General features: G+C 36.6%; 2 protein-coding genes across 5 annotated transcripts in view; one reads left to right on the plus strand and one right to left on the minus strand.

The window, feature by feature from the left end:
- LOC107722621 (zinc finger protein 644-like) overlaps positions 1-4,067 on the minus strand; it is a 21,894-nt gene extending 17,827 nt beyond the window's left edge. Inside the window, exon 1 of the mRNA XM_016531056.1 lies at positions 3,960-4,067. The gene's annotated coding sequence lies outside the window, so the exon portion shown is untranslated. The remainder of the gene's footprint in view (positions 1-3,959) is intronic.
- Positions 4,068-4,352: 285 nt separating this feature from the next.
- Positions 4,353-17,608, plus strand: part of hfm1 (helicase for meiosis 1) — a 15,948-nt gene continuing 2,692 nt past the window's right edge. Inside the window, exons 1-34 of one of the 4 annotated variants that reach the window (XM_016531100.1) lie at positions 4,353-4,449; positions 5,000-5,103; positions 5,201-5,313; positions 5,581-5,800; positions 5,931-6,181; positions 6,660-6,701; positions 8,009-8,079; positions 8,157-8,289; positions 8,409-8,560; positions 8,668-8,745; positions 8,836-8,991; positions 9,076-9,276; positions 9,357-9,445; positions 9,663-9,706; positions 9,805-9,906; positions 10,009-10,154; positions 11,090-11,184; positions 11,305-11,438; positions 11,517-11,564; positions 11,659-11,739; positions 11,880-11,971; positions 12,072-12,178; positions 12,458-12,505; positions 12,617-12,714; positions 12,858-12,992; positions 13,097-13,182; positions 13,293-13,376; positions 14,344-14,501; positions 14,589-14,692; positions 14,874-15,038; positions 15,324-15,401; positions 16,658-16,770; positions 16,933-17,015; positions 17,126-17,232. In XM_016531100.1, coding sequence (XP_016386586.1) covers positions 5,033-5,103; positions 5,201-5,313; positions 5,581-5,800; positions 5,931-6,181; positions 6,660-6,701; positions 8,009-8,079; positions 8,157-8,289; positions 8,409-8,560; positions 8,668-8,745; positions 8,836-8,991; positions 9,076-9,276; positions 9,357-9,445; positions 9,663-9,706; positions 9,805-9,906; positions 10,009-10,154; positions 11,090-11,184; positions 11,305-11,438; positions 11,517-11,564; positions 11,659-11,739; positions 11,880-11,971; positions 12,072-12,178; positions 12,458-12,505; positions 12,617-12,714; positions 12,858-12,992; positions 13,097-13,182; positions 13,293-13,376; positions 14,344-14,501; positions 14,589-14,692; positions 14,874-15,038; positions 15,324-15,401; positions 16,658-16,770; positions 16,933-17,015; positions 17,126-17,232 — 3,685 coding nt within the window. In that variant the 5' untranslated portion in view covers positions 4,353-4,449; positions 5,000-5,032. Of the gene's footprint in view, positions 4,450-4,892; positions 4,926-4,999; positions 5,104-5,200; positions 5,314-5,580; positions 5,801-5,930; positions 6,182-6,659; positions 6,702-8,008; positions 8,080-8,156; positions 8,290-8,408; positions 8,561-8,667; positions 8,746-8,835; positions 8,992-9,075; positions 9,277-9,356; positions 9,446-9,662; positions 9,707-9,804; positions 9,907-10,008; positions 10,155-11,089; positions 11,185-11,304; positions 11,439-11,516; positions 11,565-11,658; positions 11,740-11,879; positions 11,972-12,071; positions 12,179-12,457; positions 12,506-12,616; positions 12,715-12,857; positions 12,993-13,096; positions 13,183-13,292; positions 13,377-14,343; positions 14,502-14,588; positions 14,693-14,873; positions 15,039-15,323; positions 15,402-16,657; positions 16,771-16,932; positions 17,016-17,125; positions 17,233-17,608 lie in introns of those variants that run through there. The other 3 variants (XM_016531102.1, XM_016531103.1, XM_016531101.1) reach the window with 3 other exon arrangements.

Consider the following 17,608-nt stretch of genomic DNA (forward strand, 5'->3'; position numbering starts at 1 on the left):
TATATATAAAATACTTTTTGTATACATATTAATTCCTTTGTTTAAACGTTCTATTTGATTATTAGACAGACGTCTATCCGTATTAGACAGAACAAGAGGGAGAATGTGAGCACTGTGTGCTCAGGCACTGCCGTTCTCGGCGCCGTCAAAATAAAAGTCTGTCGCGCCGTCAAACGCATCGGCCAAACAGAAAAACTTATCGGCTGATGCCGATATTTGAAAAATGCCAAATATCGACCGATATATTGGCCTTGGCGATATATCGGTCGACCACTACTTTTGTTAGCCTATCCAGTTGAACCCACTAGAAGCGGCGCTGCTACGTTGTTCATTCAATATATTGCGGAAAACGAGAGCATCAGTGTAGCCGTTCACACAGAACGCATATTTCTCACATTTTCTAGAGGGACATCTATCAGCGTTGAACTCGCGTCTCGCACAAGAGAGCGCCATGTTTAGAAAGCCATGTAACATTAATGTAAGTTCAACTTTTAAAAAACATGTCTCAAGACTTTATGGCGGTTTTTCCCCATCCCACTGTATCTCGTGTTTTTAAAATGAAGAAAGTAGCCTACTTTTGTGATTGGTTTTCGATTTTTCCCCCCTAACTGAAATTATGCCTTTTAAATACGAATTTAATTCGAATTTTGATAATATTTAAGTAGAAAATTCGAATTTAGTTTTTCAGTCATTTTGACAGCCCTACTCCAGAGCTGCCCTGAGAGTCACTTCACAAGCTTTTCACAATTTCATTTGAGAAAAATACACACTGAAAATTTAAATAAAACCGAAAGACCTTCATGACAACCCGTCAAAATAAAAGTTTGGTTTAACTTAAAAAAATTATTACAGAAATAGATGACTATTATTTTTAAGGAACATCATACAACCAAGGTATTTTTTCATTAATTTATAGTTATACAGTGTTGTTAAAAGGTAGCTGTCTGTGGACAAAGTTGTCTTTACATTCATTCTCAAGGTCTAACAAACATGTGGAAAGCATTTCCTTCTCCATTAATGGTAAATCAATATCTTGATTATTAGCAATATCACATGATATGGAAAAAAAATATTGTAATAATATTTTAGGCCATACTGCACAGCCCTATCATGCCACTGTATGATTGATTGGTCAGTAACATTACGGCTTAAAGGGTTAGTTTACCCAAAAATGAAAATTCTGTCATTAATTACTCACTCTCTGAGTTTTCTCAGATAGGATCTGTTTCCTACATTGTTGTGATTTGATCTGAATGGAAACAGCGTATCCGGCATGACGCAGCTGACACAGAACAGCATACGCTGTTTACAGGGTGATGCGGAGGAGACGAATTGTTGAATAAAGTCGTTTTTTTTTTTCTTTTGCGCACAAAAAGTATTCTCGTAGCTTCGTATAATTGCGTTTGAACCACTGATGTCACATGGATTATTTTCCCGATCTCCATACTACGTTTCTTGACTTGGGAACATTTCAGTTGCGTTGCTGTCTATGCAGGGTCAGACAGCTCTCAGATTCCATCAAAAATATCTTAATTTGTGTTCCGAAGATGAACGAAGGTCTTACGGGTTTGAAACGACATGAGGGTGAGTAATTAATGACAGAATTTTCATTTTTTGGTGAACTAACCCTTTAACAAAGGACTAGTTACCCTAATAAGATTCAACAGATTTTAGTCATTTAAATCAGCCCTCATTTACAAATGCAGAGATCTAGAATTTGTAGAAATTGTGTACTTCATTTAATCTACAATGCAAAATTGGTAAAATTGTTGCTGCGTTGTATTAGTCCGCAATATGTTGTTTAAGAAATTTATATCATAGAAATAAATTCTGTTTTTTTGTGATGTTACCACCAAGGTAACATTACATTATCTAGCTATATTAAAGGGGTCATATGATGCGATTTCAATTTTTCCTTTCTCTTTGGAGTGTTACAAGCTCTTGGTGCATAAAGAAGATCTGTAAAGTTGCAAAGACTAAAGTCTCAAATCCAAAGAGATATTCTTTATAAAAGATAAGAGTCAACCACGCCTACCTAAAACGGCTCGTTCTAACACACCCCACATACCTACGTCACTATCTGGGAAGAGTTGCATAACGCCGCCCAACAATAATGTACAGTATGTGGAAAATAATGTGTTTTTTTAACCTTAAACCGCATAAACACATTTCATTACACCAAATACACAAAATAATGTTCTTTTTAGCAACATCATATGACCCCTTTAATAAGGCCAGATTCTGTTGAAATGATGGCAGCTTCAAACAACACTATTGTATACGACAGTTATGGTAAGATGTAGTTATTTTCACTGTTTTTACTTTGTATTTACTTAAGTATTGTAAGTATTTGTAAGTATTTTTTAAAGTCTGTATTCTATATTACTGTGGCTAGTTGCGAAGTTATTTAGAAACTGTAAATGATATAAACTCTGCTTTGTGCCTAACAAATACCCCTAATAAAAAAATTTAATAAGTATATATTGATGTCTTTATTTTTAAAAATCCATGCATGAACATGCATATTTGCAACCGCAAAATTCAATTAAATTTAAATATTTCCTACACTTTATGGACTTAATAGTACATGGGTCACAAAGACGGTTTTGCCATTCTTGTTTGTACATACAATGGTTCATGGGTAATATTTATACAGTAAATAATTAAATGCTATAACAGTAACATCTTAGTTTTTTTTAAAGGGGTCATATGATGCGATTTCAAGTTTTCCTTTCTCTTTGGAGTGTTACAAGCTGATTGTGCATACATAAGATCCCTGAAGTTGCAAAGACTAAAGTCTCAAAACCAAAGAGATATTCTTTATCAAAGTTATACAATAATGTACAGTATTTGAAAAATAATGTGTTTTTTGAACATTAAAGCATGTCAACATATTCTGTTACACCAAATACACAAAATAATTATCTTTAAAAAAGCATCATATGACCCCTTTAATGTTTTAGTTGGTAAAATATAAGTGCACCATCAGGTTACTGCTAAAATTATATTATTAATAATAAAAAATACAATTATTAATGTGGCTAATCATGGCTGCTCATTACTATAGCTGGTTAACAACATCAATGCATGCTACATTCGACACCTGATTACCAATGTCATCAAAATTCAAAGTAATTTTCAACATGTATAAAGTTATTAAGCCAATCAATCCCTATTCTACATGCAATATGGTAAGCACCCCCAACTGGTTGGTCTTGCATGCTTACACAAGTGAAAGTGGAAATGACACAAAACTAGACAGTGTTTTAGCCAGTAATACTATAACAAGAATATGCATTATACATTACACCTGATACAGAGCAGAAACCGAGATCCCAAGTACATGCATAAAAATATGAGAAGGAATTCAGATCGTTTATGTGCATTGTGACACATTGTACAATAAATAAATAAATGAAACTACTGACAACAATGTAAAAATAATTACCAACAGATAGCATGCGAAATCTCTTCATATGACAATGATATGTAAATCACATGCTCCGAGAAAAGTACCTTTAGTAAAACATTTATGTCTGGATGTATAAACAAGACGTTTAAAGGCATTAACAGTTGTCTTGGTATTATTGTTGTGATTCAAGTTCTTAAAAAACACATTATATCTTTGTGGATCAAGTTCTATATTGCATAATTAGTGGTTCACAAAACATAACATGCATTCAACCCTGCAACAAATTTACTCATAAACAGTCATTTTTAATAATTCAGAGATGCAGTAAAGATCAAGATGTACGTGCATTAATAACTTATATATATCACTGACATCTTTCTGTTTAGGCATTGCTGTTACTACATACTATGAGAGTGTGCTAGCAAGGTAGCAGTCAAGCCCTATTATGTTCAACATCAAGCTTAAAACCACTTGCCCCTATCAAAATATTGGGGGCACTTTGATGGTTTCACCTTTTAATGTTGTTGCCAAATGCATTTTAGCCTACCTTTCTGCAGCTGCGATTGTGGACAATAACACTGAAGTGAAATCATTTCATTTTTGCTCGCTCAAGCTTTCCATCTATTGCGAAGCCGCCATATTTGCTCGATGGTCCACAGACAAAGACACTGCGCCTCAACGAGGGGGACTCCAAAAACTTGATAAAATGTATTAAAAATAATGTTAATATTTTGATTACCCACTGGCAACTACGGGTTTATGATACAATGTTACACAACATAAACATGTTGGATACATTTAATCGGGAGAAAATTAATTATTTGTATGAATCATGTAAATAATGCCCCCCAAACAAAAAGTGGACTATTCCAAATAGGTGGCAAGTAGAAGTACTGACGGTAAAGTGAACAGAAGAAGATAAGCAGAAAGAATGGCAATGGCTCTCAGCTATATCACAGCTAAACATTTTGTGTAAAGTCATGAATGCATATATACATCAAGTTTGAACTGGAGAAACGCAACAAATTCCATCAAAGGTGTTTTTCCACAAAAATACGTCTAGTCAGACAGCTATCAGTATCATACTAAAGAATGTAAAGGCGTTGTATTTATGAATTTAATTAAAATATTGTGGCTTTCTGTTCTTTAAATCCGTGAAATGTAATGTAATGAGCATTTCAGCAGATAATAAAATACCAGTGTTTAATACTGTGATGATGATTGCGTGACGTTGCGCGCGATTCACACATTTCACAGCTCGCGGGCTCACTTGCTTGCCGCCTTCAAGAGAGCGCCAGTAACAAAGTATTCCTCACAAATACTGTTTTGTTAGATAAAACGTACGTATATGGAATGTTTTTAGACTTTTAATAGTCACTTTACTATTTTTGCCAAACAGAGTGTACCAACAGACATTCCGCCGCTTACCTTACGCGCTCAGCTAATTATTTTACCTCAGAGAAACGATAGCCAGTGGCTAAAAGCTAAACTCGAGGGTTCACAGTAACGTACAGTAAATAACTTGCGTTACTTCAATATGTTGTAATGCCTAATAACAGCTTCATATTTTAATGTTCTATATCACAGTTGTTCTTCCAGGATGTCGGTGGCAACCACAAGATGTTAGACTCAGAAGAAGGCGTTTCGTCAGTGGATAACCTGTTTTATGACGGGCCAGTAATTCATAAAGTGTGAGTAGGCCTTTACACATGATGCCTGATCAGAGACACGCCAGATATCTAAGAATGAATAAATCGAGAAACTGGTTATTTTTATGACTCTGTTTAGGAAACCATTATGTCAGGGACAGGGCTCCTGGACATTTGATGCTCCACCCTCATTATCACAAATACCTGCAACACAGGACATCCAGGGAGAGGCAGCACACCTTTTCTCACTTAGTGAGTCCTGTTTGGATTTAAGCTAAAATAAGATTATAGGTTTGGGTAGTTGCTGGATATCATATCCATTTTTTTAATCAACATCAAGATTGATAGGTTGAAAAGGTTTCTTTTTATAATAAGTGTATCTATCTATTTAAAATCTTTAATTAAAAATGTTTTTAAAATGTATTTGTGATGTGTGTGTGTACATTTATTGCTACAGGTGTATATTGCATGAATTTACAGGAAGAGCGTTACTTTTTATTTCATTTCTCATTTATGAAGGTTTCTCTCAGAGATCAAAGAAATTTCTGCCACCTGCACAAAAACCTATTCACAATCCCATCGCAAGTGTCCAGTGGCAGAGTGTGAAATCACATGATCTGGAGGAATCTGTTTTGTGGACCCATGAACCTTCTAGAGAAAGAGATCAAGCTGTTGACCGGATGGGTTTTGTGGAAGCAAGGCCTTTACCTACTGTCAGTGCTCCTCCCTTCAAGACTCGGTATGGTTTGCTACATCTTGATTGAGTTAACAAAATTTGCTGATGTAACAAGCAGTTCTTTGTGTTTGAAATGGATATTGGCAGTAGAACAATAAGTGGGTAAACAGACTGGATTCTATTGTAAACCTAGGTTGTTCAGAGCTCCCACAAGAAGGATCTCAGGGAATGATGAAGACGGTATCCCAAATCAGATGATGTCAACAGCAAATGACACAGGTTTCCTTGGTCAGGTTGCCATGACAACCACCGGTCCACAGACTACACATGCTGTTGCTGCCTGTAGTCCCTTTATTGACTTTGACCAAACAGAACAAACATGTGATGTACCTTCAGAAACAAACCATAATCTCCATTTTGGTTTCAAACCTGCAGAATTTGAAGGTAATATAATACTGTAGCACTATTAGTTAACTGGAATGTCATGATATAGAGTTAGTCCAAGTTGGCACAAATTTAACCAGCTATTCTACCTGTTAAAAAGGTAAATCTCTGTACTTTTTACTGCCGGGTGCATACTGCATGATTTTAGCCCAGATTTTCACTCAAATGCCCAAAATCAATGGCAAATTGGTGCTCGTGCATGTGAGTGGCCCATCTTACCCTCAATGTGATGTCTGACCCCCTGTCGACGATTTGTTGTGTAGTGTGCACTCAACAGCAGCTAAATGTTACCCCAGACAATCGTGTGGTGTGAAAAGAACAGCAACTTTGAAAATCATGCAGTGTGTTCCCAGCATGATAGAGTAAAATATGCAATTTTTAGGGCATGTGCAAAAACTGTAACAATTTCCATACATAGAGAACAAATAGTGTTGATCTGAATATTTGGCATGTTAATATTGATATTTTGTTTTTCAAGGGTCATCTGGAAAAGGAACACTACGTCCAGTCTCTGAAATTCGTATCCTCTTTCATTTATACATTTATACAAATACATTTTAAAGGGGTCATATGATGCGATTTCAATTGTTCCTTTCTCTTTGGAGTGTTACAAGCTGATTGTGCATAGATAAGATCCCTGAAGTTGCAAAGACTAAAGTCTCAAAACCAAAGAGATATTCTTTATCAAAGTTAAGACTCTGCCACGCCCCCCTAAAACGGCTCGTTCTAACACGCCCCACATGTCTACATCACTATGTGGGAAGATTTGCATAACGCCGCCCAAATGTTCACGCAAAGAAAGAAAGCGTGGTTTCAGTAACCGCAGTTAGAGTTGAAGCAGCCATGTCAGGGAGACACTGTGTGTTTCTAGGCGAAAGCAAAAGCACTTTATTTGGCCTTCCGAAAGTAGATGCATTTAGGAATCTTTAAGATTACTTACAACAGAACAGCAATGCATTTTATAGACGACCGTTTCGTGAACCTAGGAGAGGAGGTAATTCTGACTTTGCTATGACAATCTGGCGCTTCTGAATCAGCTACTGTAAGTATGTTTTGTTATTAGTTTAAGTATTTGCTATTGACTGTTAAAATGCGGAGTTTTGCGCATCGTGTATGTCTGTGTGTGTGTGTGTGTGCGTGCGTGCGTGCATGCGCGCGCGAGCGAGAGAGAGAGAGAGAGCCGTGTGTGTGTGCGTGCGAGCGAGAGAGAGAGAGAGAGAGGGGGTCACATCACAAACACATACCAGCTTCATCACTGTGTCTGTCACGGGACTCTGTTCCCCTTTGGGGTCTGTCTTTACATTTATTTTGAAAGATGACGCTTGTGATTATGGTAAGGGGCGTTACATTTCCGACGAGTGCTTGCGGTGTTCGGCCAATCACAATGCACTGGGTCAGCTGGCCAATCAGAGCAGACTGCGCTTGTCGGAAGGAGGGACTTTGTAGAAAACGAAGCGTTTGAGAGAGGCGGGGCATAGAGGACCTACAATAATGTACAGTATTTGAAAAATAATGTGTTTTTTGAACATTAAAGCATGTCAACATATTCTGTTACACCAAATACACCAAATAATTATCTTTAAAAAAGCATCATATGACCCCTTTAATATAATTAAAGACCTCATGAAATCAAAATAATAAGAGTTTTGTGGCTTTGTGGTGTTTATTAGTGTTGATCTAATCTATAGTATATGCTATTGTATCTTAGAAAGGAAAACTGAATTCATGGGGACTTTAAATTATTCCTTAAGTTGTTCAATGTAAATTTTGGACTGTGAATGATGCATTTATTGTCACATTCATTGTTTTCCTTGATATATGTGTAAGCTGCTAAATTCAGAAGTGTGTTTAAAGAATTCCCTTACTTCAACTATGTGCAGTCCCAAGCACTGGATGATGTAAATCTCTAGCATTTATATCTATTTAATGTAAAGTTCATAAACAAAGTATACAGCAGATTATTGATCTATTTCAGGTTCTGTACACAAATAAAAATTTTGTTGCCTGTGCTCCCACGGGCTCTGGGAAGACTGTGCTCTTTGAGCTGGCCATTGTTCGACTACTGATTGAGGCTTCAGACGCCTGGCACAATGTCAGAGCTGTGTACAGTGAGTTACAATTCTAGCAATTATTATTTGAGCTTAATAACTAAGAATTTTTTATTTGAGACTTTTCATTCACTAATTAATAACAAATACTGTTTGACATTTTTTGGTTTATGCTTTAGTGGCACCAATTAAGGCTCTTTGCAGTCAGCGTTTTGAAAACTGGAAACAGAAGTTTGGACCCCTTGGACTAAACTGCAAAGAGTTAACTGGAGACACAGAGATTGATGACATTTTTGAAATCCAGGATGCTCATCTGATTTTTACAACTCCTGTAAGTTGCCACATATGGTAGAGTCTAAACATAAAACATCTTTCCAGCAAGTCTTTTTTAAGTCTTTTAAAGTTTTCAAGTCTTTTAAAGTTTTTTCTCTTTCAAAGGAAAAATGGGACAGCATGACAAGGAGGTGGAAGGATAACTGTTTATTGCCATCTGTTAGTCTCTTCCTCATTGATGAGGTCTGATTTATTTATTTCTGATTTAGTATTTGAAATCAGATGGTAGTGTTTCGTTAATGAATTACATTTTTGTCTACATACCCTCTCTAGATACATGTGGTCAAAGACAAAACCCGTGGAGCAACTCTTGAAGTTGTGGTCAGCAGAATGAAAACCATGCACTCGTATCAACTGGCTGTAAATCCAGAATCAAAAGCATCAACGAGATTTGTGGCTGTCTCAGCTACCATCCCAAACATTCAGGACGTAAGTTTGAGGAAGTACCAAAGAGATAAATCTCTTTTCAGGTTCATTTAGATTATTCCTGTGCTGTTCTTTACCGTTTTAAAGGTATCTGAATGGCTTTCGGATGAGTCCGGGCCTGCCACTTGTTTGGAGATGGATGAGACTCATAGGCCTGTGAAACTGAGGAAAGTGGTGCTTGGGTTCCCGTGTGGAAGTAATCAGAATGAATTCAAGTTTGATCTTTCTCTCAACTACAAAATGGCCAATGTTATTCAGACCTACTCTGATCAAAAACCAACCCTTGTGGTAAGTGAATCTTTGTGAATGCAAATGTGTTGGGTTGTGTATTTTAAAATGTATGTAATACATTTGTCTGAATTTAACAGTTTTGCTCCACAAGAAAAGGAGTTCAACAGTCTGCTTCTGTGCTTGCCAAGGATGCCAGATTCATTATGAGCCTCGAACACAAACAAAGGTACTATAGTCTCATTACATAGACTGTATGTATGAATGTATATGTACATATACAGTGTATATATATATACATATACATACATACATACATACATACATACATAGCATGTTGTGGTTGAACTACCAAAGATGCAGATGCTTTGCAAGATCTGAACTTTATTTTTAAGATTACTCTTAATGTGGACATCTCTTAGTATAACTCATTAACTCTTTCATAGACTGATGAAATATGCAAACTCTCTGCTTGATGCAAAACTCAGAGGTGTGTACGTTAATTACTTATGCTGTTTGACATTCATGAGTACATTGGTCACTGTTTTTTGAAGGTATACTAAACATTTTTTTGTATACCTCTTCCAGATCTATTTATTTGTGGCATTGGATATCATCATGCTGGCATGGATGTGTCAGACAGGAAATTGATTGAAGAAGCATTTACTGTGGGTGACTTGCCAGTGTTATGTAAGTTCTGCAAATATGTTTTCACTCATTTAGTTTTGATTATGCAGTACATAATGTATTATAAAAAGCATATGAAAAAATAGGAAAACCCCCCTTTTTCAGTTACAACCAGCACCCTTGCTATGGGTGTGAATCTGCCAGCCCACCTTGTGGTAATCAAATCCACATTGCACTATGTCGGTGGTGCATGTGAAGAGTATAGTGAAGCTGACCTTTTACAGATGATTGGGAGAGCTGGCAGACCTCAGGTACTGCTAACACAATTCAGAGTGTGACTTTAGAAGTTGCCTCCTGGCCCAAAAGTCTTTATGTGTACAGGTTATAATAATCTAGAAATAAATTAACTATATTGTATTAAATCAAACCAACCTACAAGACATGCATTTATTATGTATAAAAATGTGGTTAGATTTCAAGCACTTAGGCTAAATCTCAACTGGAAATGCAAACACACAGCTGTTACAGTATTAAAGGGGTCATCGGATGCAAAATTCACTTTTACACGTTGTTTGAACTGAAATGTGTGTGGGCAGTGTTTGTACACATCCACCCTATAATGATAAAAAAAAATCCACTCAGTGTTTTTTTATTTATCCCTATAAATAATATCCCCTTTTTCATATCAAGCCGTTCTCAGCTTCTTGGCTGTGTGATGTCACACAGACCCAGGCCACTCCCACGATTGTTGATTGACACTAGGACGCAGTGGATTACTTTTTGTTCTTGAAAGCAATGCGCCCCCCGATCTACCTAAATCTGTTAATGTTTGCGCGAATCATTCATGATCCAGCCACACTTACAGAAGAAGTGAGTATAAGGTTCTTTTATGAATCTTTGCAAATCGCCTTTCCTAATAATGTGCTATTTAGCAAGTTTCGCGGCTAAATGCGGCTAAAGTAAACAGTCTCATGAGAACGGCTCATAGAGAGGGGTGGGGTGAGCAGAGCTCATTAGCATTTAAAGAAACATGCACTACAACGGGTTGCTGTGTGCAGACTCAGAGCTGTTTTTGAAAGGGTAAAAAGGGTGTTGTTTTACACTACCATTGAGAAATTTTAAACTAAGTATGTTATAGGCTTTTCATTAAGACCCTAAAGAATCATATCAATTTGTGAAAAATGGGCATCCGATGACCCCTTTAAGATGGAGACCTCAGCACACACTGGATTTGTTTTTTGTTTAGTTTGATACAACAGCAACTGCAGTGATCATGACCCGATCTCAGACAAAGGACAAATACACACATTTCTTGAGTGGCATAGACAGCATAGAGAGCAGGTATAACACATTTTGTTCAGTCTCAGAAGGATTTTTATTTTCCCAAAACATATGATATAGGCTAGTCTATTTATGTGTTATCTATGTATGTTGTGAATACAACAAAATGACTATTTTCAGCTTGCATACAAACTTGGTGGAGCACTTGAATGCAGAGATAGTTCTCCATACCATATCTGACGTGAACATGGCTCTAGACTGGATCCGCTCCACCTTCCTGTACATCCGTGCTTTGAAAAACCCCAAACACTATGGTAAATCCTAAACCTTAAATCCCAAACATCAAACGTGCTGCTAGCTGTTCTTTATTAGTCTCTCATATTTTGTCACAGGTTTTTCTCCTGAGCTTGACAAATGTGGAATTGAGACTAAATTACAAGGTATATAAAAGTGAGTCAGTTCATAATAAGTAATTTGAAAAACTGACTAGACTGAGCAGCTTGTTTTGTAAATATGATTTACGCTGTGTTTTAGAGCTGTGCTTGAAGAACCTCAATTCTTTGGCCTCTTTCAGCCTGATTACCATGGATGAAGACATTAACATCAAGCCCACAGGTTGCTGATGATGCTGTTTTTTCAATTAAAATATATGAAGTTTAATTTAGCTCTCCTTTTCTCTTTTTATTATTATTTAGTGTCTTAATCAAATTTGTCTTTGGTTGTAATGTCCATATAAATGGAATGGTCACACACAGAGACTGGAAAACTCATGGCCAGGTACTGTGTTGCTTTTGACACTGTGAAGCAGTTCAGTATGGTGACAGGAACAGAGACATTACCCGAGCTGGTAAGAAATCTTTGTTGTTCTTGCAGTATTTCCTGATCCATTGATATTAACTGCTTCAGAACATCATATAATGATATAAACACTTTTTCTCACTTTCTAGATTGAAATGATATCGAAGGGGAAAGAATTCAGTGATGTGCAGTTGAGAGTAAATGAAAAGAAAACCTTGAACATGTTGAACAAGGATAAGAACAGGACCACCATCAGGTCATAGTTGTCTTCAGTTACCTAATACCCATATACTATAAAATAATATTTTTTAAGTTGTAAAAATAAAAAGATTTCTAGAGTATCTTTTACAAGAAAATACAATTTCAGTTTTTCTCACGTTTAATTCAGTTTTACTTGTAGTTTCTTTGTAATTGTTTCTGAAAATTAAAAGCAATTTCTGAGTGAAAACTGTTTCTACACCATTATTTTCAGTGTAGCTAACATATTGAATAGGTAGACTAAATCATGTGAGTTGTAATGTTTTTTTTTTTTTAGGTTTCCTATGGAAGGAAAGATCAAAAGTAATGACATGAAAGTGAATTGGTAAGGTCTTGCTATTACCTTTTGGATGTACACTTTTGCCACTTGATTGCATGGCTTGCGTATTTGTTTTTTTTTTGTTTATTTATGCATGCAGTTATCTTCTCATCCTAGTCTGATTCAAGCTCAGCTCAGCTGCATCCCCATTCAGGAGTTTGGACTCATACAGGACACTGGAAAAATATTCAGAAATGGAAATAGAGTCAGCAGATGTAGGTTACTTACATGTCTCTCTTTAAGCTTTTGCTCTCTCTGTCTGATGACATGGCCATGAAACTGTAAATGTGCAATTCTTTCTCGTGCTACTTTTTACTTAACATAGATTTAACAAAATGCTGCTTTTGATCTCTGCCAGATCTGACTGAGTTTCTCAGTCATCACTCCAAGTCGAATTTCTCAGCTCGACTCAACTCTTTAATTCTTGCCAAATGTTTTCGTGCTAAACTGTGGGAGAACTCGCCTTACGTCTCCAGACAGCTTGAGAGGATAGGTCAGGCAGCATCTCTAAAATTTTTAAAAGGCTTCCTTTAAAATTGTAGTGTATTTGTTGTGCTAAATGTGTGTGCTTTTTATATTTGGGGTCTTATTTTTTAGGAATAACACTTGCCACTGCTATGGTGAATGCAGGGCTTACAACATTCAGCAAAATTGAGCAGACCAGTCCTAGAGAATTAGAGATGGTAAATCAAAATATCTTGCAAAAAATTTTAGAAGTTTAGAAAAACATTTATTCATGATGAAGTCTTTCTGTTGTTGCAGTGCTATTACAGACTCTTTTTTTTTTTGCCAGATTGTGAACCGACACCCTCCATTTGGCAACCAGATTAAGGAAGTTGTCATCAAACTTCCGAAATGTGAAGTTACTTTGGAACAGGTAACATTTTATATATGTGTATATATATATTTATTTTTTTTTATGTTGGACAACCTGCTGTTCTCCATACAAAAATTAAACTTGCTAATTCTTTTATAATTATTATTAATGCAGTTTTTATGATAGACTACATGAGAAATTTGTACTTTTAAAATTTTCTGCAGGACCGTGTAATGAATTTACTCATTTGTAAGGGAATTAATTATTATTAATTCATTCAGTCAACCTGATTAAAGCTGAATTCAAATCTGATAGTTTACACTTTAAATCAAGGGTCGTCCAGCGAGCCGGTGATTCTTAGTATATTTTAACAATTTGAATATCTGTATTCTCCCTGGCCACGGGTTAACACGATTATAATAATTTGTAAGCTCTTAGAGAGGTATTATAAGTAAGCTACGAACTAGGTAGCAAAAGGATCTTTTTGGCAAAAGTTTTAACCTTGAAATTATATGACACCAAACAATGATTCGTTATAAATGAAACATGAATTTTACTGGCTATCCTAGTCCTTGAAAGCCCGTAAAACAAAGATAGTTTTGTATCCTCGTTTGAGTTAGAATTTAAGCCCTGTCTTTATCTGAGTCTCTTGAGAGATACGCTAAATAGGACAGGAACTGCTTCAACCCTTCACTGACCCTGCATGAGTTTTACGACCGCAGCTGTGGTATAGGGGTGTCTCAGTTTGTCTCAATGGAATGTGATTGTTTCAGGTGTGACTCAATCGTGTAAGTGGGTCCGTTCAAAGACAGAGATCCTACAACCGTCTACAGTTAACTAGTGAAGGCAAAAAGATAAAACTTGTTGAAAATTGCAACCTATTACAGGACCTAGAATACATATTTTCGCATATACATCACAAACATCTTAATCTCAAAATATTAAAGATGATAAGAAAAACTGCAGTTTGAGCCATCATAATTTTACTATTTCTTATATAATTGTATTTAATCCCATATTTTCCTAGATTCCACGATACAGTCTCTCCACAGCTGAGATTTCTGTCACAGTGAACTTGATGAATTTCCAGGAGTTGGCATCGAAACAGACAGCACCAGACCACCATTATGTCACTCTCATTATTGGAGACTGTGACAATAATGTAGTTTTCCAGCAGAAAATCCTGTAAGATCTATGTGATTGAATAATCAAAGGCAAGTTCATTTTCCTTAAAATATGAATAAATGAAAGATGCATAATTTTTTTCTCAAGGAACACGTTGCTCTCGAAATCTGGGAGCTGGTCAAAGAGAATCGAGGTGACAAGAGCACCTAAGGGAGAGGAGCTAAGCGTTCATTTGATCAGCTCTGAATACGGTCAGTGGTCACATAGCCCATGTCTGGCAGTAATTAAACTAGCCATAATGGCTTTTTGAATGTTCAGATAGTGTCATTCAATAAAATGTTAAATATTTGTCTGGCATAAACATTTTCATTTAGAGTGCTCTATTAATATCTAGTAATATTTTAGATTAATTAATGATCGTTCTTTGTGTAGTGGGACTGGACGTTCAGCAGAAGTACAGAGTCTACTACTCAGGAGTGAAAAGGTTTGGAGCTGAGTCCTGCATTAGAGAGAACCCTACATGGAGAGTGCAGAGGATTTACAAGATAGAGAAGGCACAAGACACTACACTGACAACTCCAGCTCCGTCAAATAGAGGTCAGACTCCTTGACAACATGATCACAATATGATCAGATTCAGATAGAAGTACAATACATTTAAACTAGACTTGAAACATCCATCTTGGGTGATTAAATTACAAGCGGGCAGGTGAGACACATCTTTTGGTTCTCCCCTGAGATAAATATTAATACCAGATGCTCTGATAAATCCGCTGAAACGGAATAAAGTATAAAATATTTTTGGCTCAAACACCACAGCTTAATTTTTGGGATATATTTTTAAAGACTATATTTAACTTAATATAGTCATTTTCTTCATAGATCCAGTGGCTCTGAATATAGTTAAGAGACAGTGCCATCATGTTTGCAAAAACAAGGAGCTCTGTGGGCATGACTGCTGTGAGTATTAGAGACTCTACATGATCCTACACCAGGGTTCCTCAATAGGCAGCCCGCGGGCCACATCCGGCCCGTGAGAGAAAAATGTTTGGCCCACACTAATTTTAAATAATGTGGCATGAAAATTCTAATGCAGCATCAGACAGCGACATTAGACTAACATCGTGTCTACACAGGACGCGAGCGGTGCAGCGTGCATGACAATATACAATATTATAATGGGTTCCATTATAATCAGTGATGTTGTCAATACTGGATGTGGCGCGACACGACATTGCATCCGTGTAGACATGATGTGACAGCGAAAACATGGCGAGTGTGAAGAAAAGTGGACACAGAAAACAACTGTGCTTGTGAACAATTTTGAGTGAGTGAGTGAGTGATACCGTCTTTGTTATGGAATACATGTGTTGGTTCACATTGAGTTAACAATTTTAACGTACCATAAGTTTCTTTAATTTATTTTCAAGATCTGAGGTATCTATTGTTGCTTTCAATATGGCTATAAAGGTCACCCAATATAATATTCAAACTCACATTAGACACTTGTAACACTGAATAAAGCACAGAATCATTACCTGAGATTATCACTGTCATAGTTTGTATGTTGTTTCAGCCGTGACATCGCAAAAAATAGTAACCGTTTCGAAATTCCCTGTCGCTTATCGCGTGTCGCTGTTGCGGGGGGTTAGGACAAAAACTACATGGAAAAGTAGCCACCTCTTATGGCGTCGCGTCACGTATGGTTGGGACACGGTGTTACAGTTTGATCCCCCCCCCAAAAATGTAAGTATAAAAATATTAATGCTGACAGATCTAATAATTGAATCTGCAATTAGGGAAAGTGGAGAGAAGAGATCCATATGAGCAGGAACAGTTGACTTGTATGGCAGAAATGGACTTCCAGATTTTTTGTTTGTTCATTTGTTTTTAATATTCAACTGGCAAAGTTCTTTAGTTTTCAGTATCTGAATACAAAAATGTTCATAATTGTTTGAATAATTGGGGAATTGTTTGACTACTGGGGGAAAAAATCTGAATATTTATCTTGTGACTCTTTTAACAACAATAAAAACAAAAACAACAGCAGCAACGACAACAACAATAATAATAGCAAACATTTTAGTCCTAACATGGTCGGTGGCCCTTGGTATTGTTGGCAGAATTTGGCCCTCGGCGAAAACTAATTGAGGAACCCTGTCCTACACCGTGCTGTCATTATTTGTGCTGCTTGAGTCATCTAGTTTCTCTTGTAGGCAAAATTGGAGTGATGAAAAGGTCTGTAAGTCAGTCAAATTTCACCTCGTACCTCAGCAATCTAAAAATGAGGAATGAGAGACTCTGTGAGACTCCTGTGAAACGTTTAAAGGTCAGAATTCTGACTGTCAAGGGATATATGTACATAACTCAAAAAATATGATCCATTATAGTCAAGGAATAGTCCATTTGAATGGCTAGAATTTATTTTTGCAAGATAGGCTGTATTGTGTATGTCATAGTCTCAGTCCTGTTTTCTTGACTTTCCCTGTAGATGAGGATGAATAATGGGACAGCAGCTGTAAGCATGCAGCAGTTCTCATACAAACCCAAAGACACACTTCCTGCTGCCAAGAAGTATATGGGTTTTCTGCTGGCAACAGAAGTTAACTTATTAATGTTAATGAAGTTGACATTGTTGAGATTGTATTATTTTGACATTCATGATGTTGACATTCACTCTGAAGGTTTGAGGGAAGTCAGTATTACACTCAACGTGCATATGAAATCAAGAAGCTAGAGGCCAGTTTTGACACTCAACATGAGAATTCATCATTTGAGTCATACCATGATGGTATGTTTACTCATCACATACTTATCACATACTCTCAAAGTTTGACAGAAAATACTGTAGTTACAGTGAACGTGAAGTTAAATTAGTGAATCAGTGTTATTTTATTATTTGTGACCCATGCTGGCAAAATGAGTCGGAATGCGGAAAGTGAAAAATGTCAATTTTAGTTGAATTTGGGTTTTTCTCAAAAATGAGTTCATTAAGCCCTCATCTAGCGATGGCTTACATTTTCTGAGAGGAGTACGCTGACTCTCATCCGAAGCGCGTGCATAAAGGCACTTCCAGCCGCGCGCGATCCCGATAAATATACAGATATACACAGAATTACAGTATTTAAGTATTCATGCAAACATAATCTGTTATGTCTTAAGTGAAC

This window comes from Sinocyclocheilus rhinocerous, unplaced genomic scaffold, assembly GCF_001515625.1.
Source record: "Sinocyclocheilus rhinocerous isolate Xijiao unplaced genomic scaffold, SAMN03320098_v1.1 scaffold541, whole genome shotgun sequence".
In the NCBI taxonomy this organism is placed as follows: domain Eukaryota; kingdom Metazoa; phylum Chordata; class Actinopteri; order Cypriniformes; family Cyprinidae; genus Sinocyclocheilus; species Sinocyclocheilus rhinocerous.